At 50.4% G+C, this 15,661-nt stretch overlaps 1 protein-coding gene across 1 annotated transcript in view; it reads right to left on the bottom strand.

The window, feature by feature from the left end:
- Positions 1-15,661, bottom strand: part of LOC147352734 (uncharacterized) — a 67,735-nt gene that overhangs the window by 29,069 nt on the left and 23,005 nt on the right. Inside the window, exon 2 of the mRNA XM_086361037.1 lies at positions 1,021-1,082. Within this exon, the coding sequence (XP_086217163.1) occupies positions 1,021-1,082 (62 nt within the window). The remainder of the gene's footprint in view (positions 1-1,020; positions 1,083-15,661) is intronic.

Below are 15,661 nucleotides of genomic sequence, written 5' to 3'. Positions count from 1 at the left end.
TGACGTGTGGAGTTGGCGGTTTTAGTCAGTGAGTATAAAGTTGGCACGAGTGGTACTGATGGATAGAAGCCTCCTGTTTGGCCTGTTGAATAACATAGTTCGTCAAGCCAGCAGTGACCGAGATGACCATGGGAGTGTGGTAGGCAACCCGCTCAGGAAGCCCCGTCCTGTGTGGGCACGCCCACTGGGAGGTCTCAGAGGACACAGAGCCCATCTGTTGTTGTTCCCTGGTTGCTCAGGCCAACGCTTTTGCCTTGGCCTGGAACAGAAGTCTCCCCTAGTAGGTCACGATCAGTCCTGGAACGCAGGACACCCTGGGGGCGGGGGGCCGGGGGGCCTGGATCACACACGGGATGTTCAGTCTAGTCTAGAGAGGGGTTCCTGATTCTGAAGTTTCATGTCAAACTACACAACTTACTGGTTTGAATCAAACACAGAATTTACTATTCACCATCAAACAATCATATGACAGTGATTTTGCAGTTTACCTAGATGTGGGGCTTCCTTAAGGGGTCCCAGGACCAAAGGGGTTCAAAACCTCTCCACCCTCTCGCGAGAAACCAAGCCCTGGAAAGATTAAAGCCCTCACCCAAAGTACCTGCCAGCAGGAGCGGCCTTCCCACCAGCCTCCTGTTCCCAGTGGCCAGTAGCCACCTCTGAGTCGAGGGGGCCCGGGGTGGGGTGTTGAGTGTCCATAAACCACAGCGTACATGTTCCACCCGGGACCTCATGACACTCACTGCACCCCCACACAGGTCAGGCCAGGCAGGGGTCCCCGACTGGAGGACTGACCCTATGGTCCCTGGGGGAGGAGTCCCCCACTCCAGGAGCTCCAGGACGCTGCAGGTCCTCCTGCCTGGCCCCCACCTTTCCCTTTGATCCCAAAGAAGGTGGAGAGCAAAGAAAAATCCCCAGTTGGCATTGATTCGCCCAAAGCAAGAGGAACACAAAGGCTGCGCCTGTTTCCATGGAGACGAGATCAGTGAAGCAAAGGAACAAAACAGAGCAAGAAACACAAACCGTCACCACCTTCCGGGCTTGCGTGATCGATGTCGGTGGGCCAGAGCCCTGACAGGAAGACACTGGAAGAAAGAAGGGTAATCAGAAGATCAGCAGCCAAACCGAGAGCGCTTTCAGCTGCTGTGAGGACGCGGTGGCCTGTCCCCACCCCACCCCACCCCGCCCGCCCCCAAGCCTACAAATTAGCCTGGCCCCCACTCTTGAGAAAGACCCTGAACAACAACAAAAAATCCCAACCGAAGTCCAAAGTGAGTCATTATTCACTTTACAAAAGGATTCTTTGCTTGACAAAGAGATTCCTTGAAAGGGCCAGATCCCAAGGTGCACGAGGAGCATTGCTTTGTTTCTTTATTTACTCCTCTGGGGCGGAGGAGTAGAGACTAAGCTCCAGCTGAAAGTCGGTTTAGACAAGATGACAAAATTCCTGCGGGGAAGGCACAGGGGGTGGAGTCGACTCTGCTTCTAAAACATTTGCTGGGAGAGGCCCTCGGGAAATCCAACCAGGGCAGCTTTCAGATAGAAGGCTTGAGAGCCTGTGGCCTGTCCCCCAGAAAGGACCCAGCCAGCCGGGGAGATCGGGCAGCAAGGCTTCCAACAGGTCCCCACAGGGTGGACCCCAGAGCCCTCAGGCTGCAGGGAAAGTGGGGAGCAATCAGGGGCGGCCTTTCCCTCTGGGGGAGCAAGAAGGCAGGAGGCCAGCAGGGAGCTCAGCAGGTGGCAGGGCCCGCTCTGACCTTTATCAGGTGACATCCGTAAAGCGCCTCCGTGTGTGTGATGCCATCCCAGAGAGTCTCAACCAGGCCTTCACGCCACCCCGTCTTTTGCTTAGTTCCTTCAAGGAACAATTGTAACCACGGCAAGACTATTTCCTGAGCGTGCCCACTAGCCATTGTCTCCTGTACCCCCTCAACCAGCCCATGAGAGAGACACTGTCGTTGCCCATTTACCCGTGTGCAGACAGGCTCAGAGAGGCACATAACTTGGTCACACAGCTAGTAAGTGACAAAGCCAGGATTCAAAAACAAAGGTCTGCCCAACTTCAAGGTCTCTGAAGGCTAAATGCCTGCCGCATCAGCCCGTTTCACAGACAAAGATGCCAAGGAGGAGAGAATGTAGGTGAGTTGCCCTGAGGCAGGGGACGAGCTCAGAGGACCAGTTCTCCTGACATACCCAAGGCGGGTTTGCTTTGTGATCACTCCCCTGGGATGGCACCCAGCTTTTCTGGTGGGGTATGTGGACTGCTCGGGGGCCATGAAACCACTCAGCAGGCCCAGGCTTCAGAGTACCTCTCTGCCACTCAAGACTGTAGCATCAATGCCCCCGCTAGCTAACTGCGAGGACCTGGGAAGAAACACGGGCCAAGGGCCAGGGTTGTCACCAGGGAGACCCTGGGAGGTTCGGGCTCAGTCCCTGCTCCACCAAAGATTCCCAAAGAGCCACAGGCTTTGAAGTGAGCAATGTAATGTTCACAGAGCCACAACCCAGGGTAGCCTCTCCAGGAGGCATCTGGTCAATGGTCTGCCCATCAAGGTACATCTGGGAAATTTAACTCCCTGACATGGCAGGCCTTCAGGGAATCAATTTCCAGAACCTCCACGCCCCCATGGTCTCCTTCCGTATCAATGTGCTGGGAACCATCTGAGCCCACCAGTTCTCTTTTGAGGTAGCCCTCCTCAAGACTACCTAAAAGGCCGGCCCATCCCCACAGCCATGCCAGCTTTACCCTGGCACTTTGACCTGACAGAAGCCATGAAACAAAGGGACAACTCAAGAATGCAGTGCTCCTGGAAGGAGTCTCCTGAGGATGGACACTGAGAAGGGAGCTGGCCTTATCTTACCAAGACCGACTACCATGCATAACCATCTGGTTATTCCAGGATTAGAGTTAGGAAGCAAGGAAGCCGACACAGGGATGCCTGCTTAACACATTTATTTGAATCAAACAATGGAGTCAGACTTTTTCTAACACAAAGCATGATTTGGCTCATCGTCTAACAGCAAGATCTGGCCTTGCGAATTAAGAGCTACAGCAGACATTTTCCACAACCGTTGTGAACTGAATTTGCCATTCTAGGCTTTCATGAACATATATTTGAAGAATATGACATACAATAAGCCTGGAAATACTCTCTACTTAAAGTTATGAGAAAAAAATGCTTATGTGAATTTTTAAGTGTATAGGCCTTCCCAGGGGGTACAGTGGTAAAACAATCCGCATGCCAGTGCAGGAAACGTAAGAGACTCCAGTTCGATCCCTGGGTTGGGAAGATCCCCTAAAGTAGGAAATGACAGCCCACTCCAGGACTCTTACCTGGAGAATTCCATGGACAGAGGGGCGTGGCGGGCTACAGTCCAAGGAGTCACAAAGAGTCGGACATGACTGAACAACTGAACACACACACTCATAAGGGATATAGTTTTTTGTTTTATAAATTTTAAATTATAAATTTAAATTATAAATTTTATTTTATAAATTTATTTTATAGTATTTTTTTTGTATTCTTTTGACAGCTGTGAAAGCAAAAACAGTTTTAAGCCTGTGCCTTTCCTTCCCTGGAGCCATACTCAGAGGCTATGCCTTCCACACCACCCACTGGGCCATGAGTGTAATCGATTCTCAAGAGAAGGCGGCTGCAAGGGACATGACAAGCATTAGACCTAAAACCTGGGTATAAGTTTATTTCTGCTACTTCTTAGCTGTGTGGATCTGGTAAAGTTACACACAATCCCTGACATAAAGTTACTCATAAGCTCATGGGAATAATGCCGTAAGAGACATATTAAAAATCCTGATATGGTGATAATGATAATATTAAATGAATAACAGAGAAACGCACTACACAAATAGCCCCAAATAGTAGCCAACCAGCAAGTGTTTTCTGTTTGGCTTGCACAACGCTATGGTCCTTGTCTCCAGATGATGCTAATAACTGGTATTTACTGAGCATCCACTGTGTGCCAGGCACTGGACTAGGTGTTTCACAGGTCCTAGTTCATTTCGTTTTCACATCAGTCTTATGGATAGCGCGTCCTTCTCATCTCCCCAGTTTACAAGCACAGAAAGCTTACACACTTGCCAAGCTCAGCGAGCATTTAGGGTCCAATGTGTGTGCGTGCTACGTCGCTTCAGGTGTGTCTGACTCCTTGTGAACCTATGGACTGTAGCCTGCCAGGCTCCTCTGTCCATGGGATTCTTCAGGCAAGAATACTGGAGGGGGTTGCCACGTCTCTTTCCTGTGACTCCTGCATTGCAAGTGCATTCTTTACCGCTGAGCCACCAAGAAAGCCCTTAAGGGCCAATGAAAGTGGAAGAAGTGAACGTGTTCGTCACGCACTTGTGTCTGACCCTTTGCGACTCCATGGACTACAGCCTGCCAGGCTTCTCTGTCCAGAGAATTCTTCAGGCAATACTGGAGTGGGTAGACATTCCCTTCTCCAGGGGATATTCCCAACCCAGGGATCAAACCTGAGTCTCCTGCATTGCAGGCAGACTCTATCATCTGAGCCACCAGGGAAGCCCACAAGGATCAGTGGGTCTGTTCAATTCTAGAGCATGTGCTGTCAACTCACCCTACTCAAAGGGTGGTCTCCAACTGGCAGTGTCTGCACCGAGACCCTCTAAGAAATGCAGGATCCCAGCCCCTACTCCATAACCTACTGAATCAGAATCTGCATTCTAGCAAAATTGATGCATGATTCCTACCCCATGCACATCCAAGCTAGAGACACACTGCTCTAAACCACCAGCCCAGCTGATTTACATCTTGGTTTTATCTTGCTGAAGGTAATGTTAGAATATTTGCTTTCTCCACATGCACACACACACACAGCTGGCAATTAAAGCAAGCAAGATAGTTAGAGATTACAATAATCCATCAGTAACACATGCTGAAGAATTGATGCCTTTGAACTGAGCTGTTGGAGAAGACTCTTGAGAGTCCCTTGGACAGCAAGGAGATCCAACCAGTCCATCATAAAGGAAATCAGTCCTGAATATTCATAGGAAGGAGTGATGCTGCGGCTGAAACTCCAATACTGTGGCCACCTGATGCAAAGAGCTGACTCATTGGAAAAGACCCTGATGCTGGGAAAGATTGAAAGCCGGAGGAGAAGGGGACGAAAGAGGATGAGATGGTTGGATGGCATCACAGACTCAATGGACGTGAGTTTGAATAAACTCCGGGAGTTGGTGATGGACAGGGAGGCCTGGCGTGCTGCAGTCCATGGGGTCGCAAAGAGTCAGACACAACTGAGTGACTGAACTGAACTGAACATATGCAAAATCCATGTTTTAAAAAGGGCTAGGAGGACTCATATCAAAGTGTCATCAGCAGTTACCTCTGAAGAGTGGTGTGAGATGGGGAGAAGAGGTGGTCAAAGGGGGACCATTTGAATTATTTGAAATTTTTAATGAAAGCAATGGAGTTGTATATTGGTTACATAATTTTCTTAAAAGCATGCTTTAAAACACACTCTGGGGGACTTCCCTGGCAGCCCAGTGGTTAAGCCTTCACCTTCCAATAGGTTCTAACTCTGGTTGGGGAGCTGGGATCCCCCATGCCTCGTAGCCAAAAAAATAAAGAACTATAACAAAAAACACATTCCAGATCACTGGAAATTGATGGTCTTTCATGAGCTATGTCTACAGGAGGCAACTGATGGTCCCCTGGAAGGCCAGGAAGGGGGACCCTAGGGAAGTACGATGGAGGAAAAGGATCAAAGAATCTGGAATCAAAAGATCCAGATTCAAGGCCAGGCTGTGCCCTGAATTTGCCTCAGGACCTCAGGGCCCCCACTTGGCATCTCTTGGCCCGTGATTTCCCTGCATAAATGGGGGTGCCCCCCCCACACCCTTCTGGGCTCACAGAGTGGCTGCAGGGACCAATCGTGCATCAACATGCACCAGAGCCCCATGTGAAGGGCAGGGTGCTGTGTTTCTTGAAAGGAAAAGCCAGGAAAGAAAGCAGTGAAACTTCCCCCTCATTCATTCCATTCCCCAAACACAGACAGTCCATGACTTTATAAGGAAGACACACACAGTAACCTGGATTTAGCGTCCGTGGGAGCCCCAGGCTGATTTTCAAAACCTTATTCGAACTTAAAAGTTAGGTTTGGATGAGGTTCAAAACACAAAAAGAAAGGGCTATTTCTCATTCTCTCTGCTCCTCGCCAGGTCTCTCTGCAGGCTCAGGGCCGGGGAGGCGGTGTCAGGGTTCCTGCTGGGTCGTGGATGCTCCACTCTGCCGGGCTCTCCATGCCTTCCCAGCATGGCTCCAGCACTGGCCCCCAGCTGCTCGAGGGCCCAGAGTTTGGCTCTCTCTGGCCGATGCCTTAGTTTCCCCACTTTTATCTTAGAACTCAGCTTTGCAGAACTGGAAAGAGCAGCGAGTCCCCCCTGAGGGAGGAGGGGTGGAGTTTGGGTCCACAGGGATAAAGGGATTTGTTCCGACCCGTACAGCTAGCTTAAAATAAATAAGGGGGGTCAGGTTCTCTATGACCTTTGGCAATATGCCCTTTTCCTTAAGATTTTCCCATCGTTCCTTTGCAACATGTCTGTCACTGACCTCACCCCCAACCTCTAAGAGACTCACAAATCTGAGGACTAAAAGCTGGTGTGCTTTCCTCAAACTGAACGATCCTGAAACCACACAGTCTGAAGGTCTCACTGAGACTGAGAAAGAAGAGAATTCCCGGCCAGATTTTCCAAGAACCAGGCCCTTCGAAACCATTATGAGCTTCAGTTACAGTGAAGTCACTGCAAAAGAAGCCTCCAGGCAGACAGTTCCAGCCACAATACTTACATGACCTAAGGCTCCTAACTTTACCTCTCTGACCCTCAGTTTTCTCAAAGCCTCAGGTTTGGGAAGAAGATTCCAGATAAGAATAAAGCCTTTCATGTGGAGTAGGAGCTCAGTATATAGCAACTCTAAGTGTTACTATCATGATCGTCTCATTCAGGACCATCCATCCCAAAGACAAGATTCTGTCTACATCAGTTCTCCACTCCAACTTCACATCAGAATCACCTAGGAAGTTTTGGGGTTTTTTTTTCTTTTTTAAAAACGCCAATGCCTAGATCTTATCCTCAGTGATTCTGATTCAGTGGTCTGGACTAGGACCTAGGGAATCAGTTCCTTTTTCACAGCTCTCCAGGTGATTCCAGTATACACCTGTGGTTGAAAACTGTGCTCTAATCTGTGTTTCTCAACCTTTAACATGCACACGAATCTCCTAAGGGTCTTGCTAAAATGCAAGTTCTAACTCATTAGAGCTTTGGTCTGAGGCCTAAAGAGTCTGCATTGCCATCTAGCCCCCTGGTGACGCCACTGCTACTGGTTCATGGCCTCAGGAGGAATGGCACTCAAAACTCAAGGTCTTGGGCAGATGGCTGGAAAGTTTATAAGATTCTTCTCTGGAAGTCTCAAAGGCAAGCTCTGTCTAGCCAGGCTAGAGCTCACAGCCTCCTGAAAGCAGACAGCCAACTAAATGGCCTCAGACTGGGGCACAAGGACTCAGAACCAGAGGCTGTCCCCAAACGACTCTCTCTTTGGCTTCATGCTGTTATTTTTTTTGGCGGTGGGAGGTGGGGCAGGGATGGGGGATGATCTAGCCTGCAGACAAGTGTGGCCGCAAAGACACTCAGTTGTGACACCACACCCTGCGTTCACTTGGAGCTGCCTTCTCAACACCGTCTGAGGGGAAAGGCACAAGGAAAGGGTCCTAGCTGCCTCCACTCAGATTAGCGGGGTGAAGGGGAACAGGGCCTGGCTTGGCAGGATGTCCTATCCAGAAGCAGCTGAAAACAATCACAGCTCTGCTGAGCCAGCCTCCTCTGATCAGCTAAGCAGGAAATCTTCCTGCCTGGAGCTGGCGAGGTAAGTGCACGGTTGAAGGGACTCCAGGGAAACTTGAGCAGGGTAGGGACTGGGCAGACAAGTCCCTCTGGCTTTGAGGTTGGCATATTTTGTGACCCTGAACAACATCGTCAAAATGACACTGACTGGTCGCCAACGACATGCCAGAGAATAATATAGAAATACTATTTGATCCTCCCATCAACTCGGCAAGTCAGGCATCATTACTGTCATTGTACAGATGAGGAAACTGAGGCTCGGTGGATATGTGACAATGGAACTTAGAGAGGACAGAGCCAGGACTGGAAGCCAAGATCAAAACTCTTAAATCTCTCGACGCCTCAACTTAACCCCTTCACGAGAAAGGGGAAAGGTTATAAATCAACAGAACTGAAAGGATGATGCTTATTAGCATTATAAATATTATGTCATTATCCTCATCAGAAGTGTAGTTAAGAGATACTGGGAGAAAAGGCTGGTGTCTGTCCTGCCATTCAGGTGGCTGAGCCCAGGCCCCTGAAGTCTCCAGGCCCTCTGGGGCAGGGTGCATGGCCCCTGATGACACCAGGGTGAGCACAGACCTTCAGAAGAAAGCCCTGGCTATGGGATAGAGCAAGCATCCAAAAATCCAACAGCTCAAGGAAGGAGACTGAGCTGGGTCACAGCTATCTGCTCCTGGGACCTGGGCCACCAGGCCAGGCCCAAGGCTGGAAATGAAACCCAACTGATGGGCCTTGAGACCCAGCCTGAACCTGTACCCCAGCCTCACCTCTGTATAAACCACTGAAGGTTCCTGAGACAGAAAGCCTGTTCGAACGAGTGCCCCACTTCAAGGGCTCTGGCACCGAGGGCCGAAGGGGCCATGCTGGGAGCCTCCATCCCACGGGGCCCCAGGCCCCTCCTCCCAGGACCCAGGCAACTCTGGATTCATATTACCCCCACACAACTCCAACATTGGCTCCTGATCGTCATGCTCCACAAAGTCCTGAGGTTTCAAGAGGAGCTGGGAGCGGGGCTGGTCAACAGTAGGGAATACACAAGGAAGCAATGGTATAGTCACTGAAAATATTTTAAAACCACACCATGTCATTAAAAATGCTCATTCTACAGTGTTACATTAAAAAGCTACATACAAAGCTTTTTAAGTATGTAATCAGTAAGATTACAATTAATTTTAAGAAGCTATACAAATTAAAAAAAATAAAAAGAACAGAGGGAAATATAATCAAATGTTATCGGTGTGTGCGTGCCAAGTTGCTTCAGTCGTGTCTGACTCTTTGCGACCCCAGGGACTGTCGCCCGCCAGGCTCCTCTGTCCATGGGGATTCTCTAGGCAAAAATACTGGAGTAGGTTGCCCTGACCTCCTCTAGGGGCTCTTCCCCACCCAAGGATTGAACACGCATCTCTTATGTCTCCTGCATTGGCAGGCACGTTCTCTGCCACTGGCACCACTGGGAAGCCCAAATCGGTGGCAATATTTAAATTATCAGACCGATCTCTGTTGGAAATTAAGCATTTCCGCGCCCCCCTCTCTTTTTTTAAAATGAGAATACAAACTACACAAGATAAGCAGAGTACTTTTTTTTTTAAGTTGAAGTACAGTTGATTTACCAGAGGAGCACATTCTGACTGAAGTCCATGTGTCTGAGGGGTCAGGATGAAGCCTTTCTGGGATGGCGCAGCCCCAGCGCGGGCAGCCCACAGCAGTGAGACCACACGGGTGTGGCTGCAGTCCAAGGCCCTGGGGCATTGGTGCTCACACGTAGGCTAGCAGGCCAGTGGGGGACCCTTCCCAGGGGGTTAATTCTCCAGTGTGTATATGTGCGTGTTAGTCACTCAGTTGTGCCTGACTGCTCACGACCCCATGGACTGTAGCCCACCAGGCTCCTCTGTCCATAGGATTTTCCAGGCGTGAATCCTGGAGTGGGTTGCCATTTCCCTCTCCAGGGGATCTTCCCTACCCAGGGATTGAACCTGGGTCTCCTGCATGGCGGGCAGATTCTTTACCATCTGAGCCACTGGGGAAGCTGGGGAACATAACAAAAAGCCCATTAGCCCTTAAAGTGCTCTAAAGGATTCTGGTGAAAGATGCCTACTGAAACAGTCCAGACAGGTGCCCTGCCCCAGGCGAGAGGGCAGAAGGCAGTTGCCACCGAGGGCTCCAGGGTCCCTGGGAGACCCCTGGCCGACGAGGATTCCTGCCTGTGCCACAAAGCCTGCCAGCGCAAGGGTGTAAGAGGGATGTGCTTTACCATATGGGGCTCAGGAGCCTCCTAGGAAGGCTGGCGGGAGGCAGAACGGCAGGTCCCCGAGCCCCGCGAAAATGTGAAAGAGGAAAGGCCTTTAAAGTGAAGGGAGGCACCAGCTGTCGTCAAAACAACACCAATTACAGGGGCTACGAGCAAGGCTCCTCCCCAGGGGGCCAGGCGGTCACCCAGCCTCCCGGGCTCCAGGCCCAGCCTGAGGCTGCGGCTGCAGGCCGGTCACCAGCTGGGCAGGGCAGCCCCAGTCCAGAAAGCAGCCCATACAGGTCCTGCTGACCGAGAAGTGTCCAGGGTCACAGGGTCGGGTACTTGTGCTGGTGGCCAGGACTAGGGAAGCACCTTCTCTGGAGATTTTAAAGGACTAAGCACCTGGGATAATTGCAACAGTAAAATAGGAGAAAAGTGATGTCCTTGTCCCTTGAAGCTGGGGAGGAGACAGAGTAAGAAGAGAGATCAGAAACGCTGCTTCTCTGGGGCCCCTTACTCACAGCTCACGGCAAGGAGCACCATCGTTGACGGGGCCCCCTGGATGTCCTCTGCTGCCAGCATCTGAGCCCAGAGACCCTGGGGTGGAGTGAAAAAGGCCCACCCTCAGGAAGCCAAGGAAGCAGGAAGGGCCTGAGTGTCAGACCAGGGTTTTGTCCCTGTTCTGTGACTTCCTAGCCGTGGGGCTGGTGCCAAGCCCCTTCCTTCCCCTACATGAGGTGTAAGAGGCACCCAGCCTTGTTGCTGCATCAAAATGTGTGTGGATTCATGAAAAACATGTCTGTGATGATACTCCTAAAACTATCATATTCTAAACCAACGGAAGATATCTTAGGACTAGTGGGGCATCATTACAAAGTGGGGCATTATGGGGACTTTCGTGGTGGTCCAGTGGCCAAGACTCTGTGCTCCCAATGCAGGGGGCGTGAATTCGACCCCTGGTCAGGGAACTGGATCCCATATACCACAACTACAAGATCCTGTGTGCTGCAACTAAGACCCAGCGCAGCTAAATAAATAAATAAAATATTATAAAAAATAAATAATAAAGGGGGCATTTTGCTCACCTCTCATGAGAACATACAAATAAGAAGCAAAAACAGACACATTAATCTTTTTTTTCAAACCCTTCACCCACACAGTCTAAAATCAGGACTGGATAGGAACACAGGATGGGGCTCCTGAACCAGAGGGAAGAGAAAGGGATACACAAAACCAGAGAGACCAGGGAAGAAGGAAGAAGGTTAGAAAGCACATGCCGGTCTCCCGGGAATGAGCCCCGCACCCCTGGGAAAGAGGCCGAGATGAAAAGGAGGAGCAGCTGGGGGAAAACAGGCCGAGAGAACAGGATGCGATTGTTCTCGGGGACAGGCAGGGCGGCCACCCTGCGTTGTGCGTTAATGCAATTAAGGCCCAGTGGGCGGGGGCCCGCGGTTTGGAATCCCATAGCTCCAGCCCATCTCGGGGCAGCTGAGCCTGAGTGTGGGGCTGGAGCTGGAGGCAGCTCGGCTCAAAGCGGGCAGCGGCCCGGACAGCCGGGGTGAAGCCCTCATTCCAGGAGACGGGCACTTCCCTCCTCCCCCGGCACCGTCCTGGGAGTTCCCTGAAGCCCAGCCTCAGCCCTGACCCCAGTTAACACTCCCGCTAATTGCTGGGGCTGCAGACAGCCTGAAAACCCAGGGAGCAAAAGAGTCAGAGTTAATTAAGGAGGGAGAAAAAGTCTGCGTCTTCATTCTTCCTTCCCTCCTCCCTGCTCCTCTGGGTCTGGCGTCTAGTTTCAAGGAAGCTCCTGAGGCAGGGCTCTTGAGCCCGGAGCCAAAACCAACAACGGCACATGGAAGTTATTGAACAGGAGCAGCTGGGCCAACAGGGCTTCTAGGAGCCTCCCTCCAAAGCTGTCCAGCTCTCCAAATTTCCCAGACGTGTGTCGAGGAGCCACTCCCCACCCATTCCAAGGAAAACCGCATGGTCCCTCTGTTTGCTCTCAAATGAGGATGGCACAAGTTCTTGCCACTAAGGGGGGATTCCTCCAGGGGGCAGTGGGCCATTCTGTAGGCCAAACACTAATTACGCAACACAGACATCTGCCAAGTACTACCTCACCTAGTTTCACAACTACCCAGTGAGGTAAGTACTGTTCTTGTCCTGACTTCACAGAGGGGGAAACTGAGGCTTAGAGGAGATAATGAACTCACCCAAGCTCAACAAGGCAGCAAGCAGCAGAGGAATGATTCAGACTCCTGCACTCTGACTCCAAAACCTGCCACTTGGATATTATAGTTCATGAGAAATGAGCCTTGTGGAGCTGCTTAGCCAAGGATCCTTGAGGTTTCCATGAGGTCCGTGAACCTCCCCCCCAAGGACATAAAATGCACAATTTAATGTGTTTGGGTGTGAATGCACTTTTCAGGGTAAAGGTGGGTGTCAAAGTTCTCTTTAGATTATAAAAGGGGTCTGGAACCCAAAAAGAGGTTAACAAATGTGGGCCAATGAGGTGATACCTCAAGCAATGATTTGCTAAGTTGACTCCAGGACACAGATCTTTTAACTTGAGTCCTCTACTTTTTCACTTCACTTCCTTACATGCTAATGAAACAGCCAAGAGGGAAGCTAAATTTCTCCAGAAATAGACGATGTGCTGGCAGTTTAACTTTAGGCAACTTAGCACTGAAAATCCCCTTGGCCTGCTTGGAAGAGAGTATCCAAGAGACACATTGTGGGGGAGGAGAATGACAGGTGAACAGACCGGCCCTGCGGATGAAAGGGATTTCCTACCTAGCATTTTTTTACTTCTTTCAGTCACTGAAAAACAAGTTCCAGCATTCTCCCAATTCTTGCTTGAATTCACATAGCGGAAAATACATTACCAGCAGTCTATCAGAAATTCACAGGGGGAAGAAAGTTTCTGTTCCAAACGAATTTGCTACACATGTAAAGACCACTGTCTATCTATTCATAAAAACAATGGTATCCAAGGGCTTTCCTGGTAGTCCAGTGGCTAAGGCTCCACACTCCTGATGCAGGAGGCCCAGGTTCCATCCTTGGGCTGGGAACTAGATCCCACATGCCGCAGCTAAAAAGATCCTGCATACCACAAATAATGGCCCAGCACAGCCAAAGAAAATAAATACATATTTTTAAAACCAATGGTACCCCTTAACTGGGGCCACTGTCCTCATTTTCAGATGCTCCAAGACAGCAACCAATAACAATGGTGCTGTTGCCCACATTTGACAGCCAATATTATCAAGCATGAGCTCCCCTGGTAGCTCAGCTGGTAAAGAAACCGCCTGCAATGCAGGAGACCCTGGTTCAATTCCTGGGTCGGAAAGATCCCCTGGAGAAAGGATAGGCTACCCACTCCAGTATTCTTGGGCTTCCCTGGTGGCTCAGATGGTAAAGAATATGCCTGCAATGCGGGAGACCTGGGTTCAATCTCTGGTTTGGGAACATTCCCTTGAGGAAGAGATGGCAACCCACTCCAGTATTCTTTGGCTTCACTAGTGGCTCAGACGGTAAAGATTCCACCTGCAGGGCGGAAGACCTGGGTTTGATCCCTGGGTTGAGAAGATTCCCTGGAGGAGGGCATGGCAACTGCAACTCACTCCAGTATTCTTGCCTGGAGAATCCCCATGAACAGAGGAGCCTGGCGGGCTACAGTCCATGGGGTCACAAAGAGTCAGACACGACTGAGCGACTAAGCACAGCACAGCACAGCACATTATCAAGTACGCCTTCCATGCTTCACCCACGCTTTCTCATTTAATCCTAACTCCAACCCAATGAGGCATGGGGATTATTATCTCTGACTTACAGACAACAAAATTAAGACTCAGAGAGGTTAAACAGCTGCCCAAAAACACACAGCGAGGAAGTAACAGAACCAGGATTCAAGTCTGTCTGACCCTGAAGATGGGACCTGAGACCAAGATCACTTAAAGCAGATCTGCAGACCAAACTGTTTGTTGTAGGTCCTTGGAGAGATAAGTACAGGAAGAGAGAGTAAAGAAGGCTTTAGAGAAGTTCCAGCAATTTGATAGTTACACACTCAAGCGTGTCACGGCAGACTTGTCTCTCTGAATAGAGAAAGCATACAGATCAGCCTGGACATGTCAGACTTGTGATGGTCGTGTTCATTGGGGCACATATCTGTCCCCAGATGAATGAAATAAGCCACCGGTCCTTCACCTCAGTTTGAGAAACACTGTCCTAAAGCCCTCTACAAACACAGCACCTATGCTGCTCAAAAGAGGACACTCTCCCAGGTGCCTCCTCGCAGAACAGTCTTCTAGCAGGCATTCCTCAGCTTTTTACATGCCCACACATCACCTGGGCATCTTGTTAAAATGCAGGCTGATGTGGGCAGTTCAAGTGGGGCTCAAGACTCTCCATTTCTAACCAGGAGGCATGGGTACTGCTGGTCTGGGGACCTGACATCAAGAAGCAAGGTTCCAACTGCACATCACTCAGGAGCAGATAAGGTGGAACTGGGAGCTCCACCAGACAAAGCCTGCCAGAACCCAGCAACGGGCCCAAGAACAGGCACACCCTCTGGGGCTGGCTGTGAGAGGGCGGGACGCCCTGCATGGCCGGCCTCCTATCATAGGCAACCTCGGAAACACACCTTCCCCACCCTAGCCTGAGCCTGGGACATCAGGGGCCCTTTTCTCCTGAGTTGCAGAAACAAGGCCTCAAAGGCAGAGAAAAGCAGCTCTGAAGCATTTGCTACCTATAACCAGACCAGAGAAGAGGAGGTATTCTGATTAAACTGTGCTTCCTGGGGCTTCCCTGGTGGCTCGGTGGTAAAGAATCCTCATGCCGATGTAGGAGACACGCATTCAATCGCTGGACCAGGAAGATCCCACATTCCGAGAAGCAACTAAGCCCATGGGCCACAACTACTGAGCCTGTGCTCTGGGGCCTGGAAACGGTAATTCCTGAGCCTGAGTGCTGCAATTACTGAAGCCCGAATGCCGCAGAGCCAGGACTCCACAAGCAAAGCCACCACAGTGAGAAGCCCTTGTACGGCAACCGGAGCAAAGCCCACACGGCAACTAAGACCTAGCTCAGCCCACAAATAAACACATAAACTCACAGATGCTGAAAGAGAACATTTCAGGCTTTTTCAGAGAAGTCTATTCCTCTTTGAGGTGCTCTTCCTGTCTTTAAAAAGAAAAGAAATTATGGATTCTCAATTCAATGGAAGACGACTAGTCAGCAATAAAAGAGAACACACACACACACTTTATACATACAGCAACATGGATGAATTTCAAGAATATCACGTTAAGCAAAAGAAGCTCACACATACACACACAGAGACAACTGTGCTTCCTGCCTTGGCTCTGCTCGTCCCACCCTGTGGCTGGATCTTGGACAGTGGCGCCCTGGGAGGATCACCACACATGCACTTTTGGGTCACCTCAGAGGGCAGAAATGGTTCCTCAGTGGCCACTCCAGAGGGAAATGGGAAGTTCCCACTTGCTTCAGGTTCCCTGTCCAATTCCCTGGACTGTCCTCCTTATTACCACTCTGCA

The sequence above is a fragment of the Bos grunniens genome, chromosome 19 (genome assembly GCF_055505025.1).
Source record: "Bos grunniens cultivar Pamir isolate PY7600 chromosome 19, Bosgru_T2T1.0, whole genome shotgun sequence".
Lineage (NCBI taxonomy): Eukaryota > Metazoa > Chordata > Mammalia > Artiodactyla > Bovidae > Bos > Bos grunniens.
This window is presented reverse-complemented; position numbering and strand designations above follow the sequence as displayed.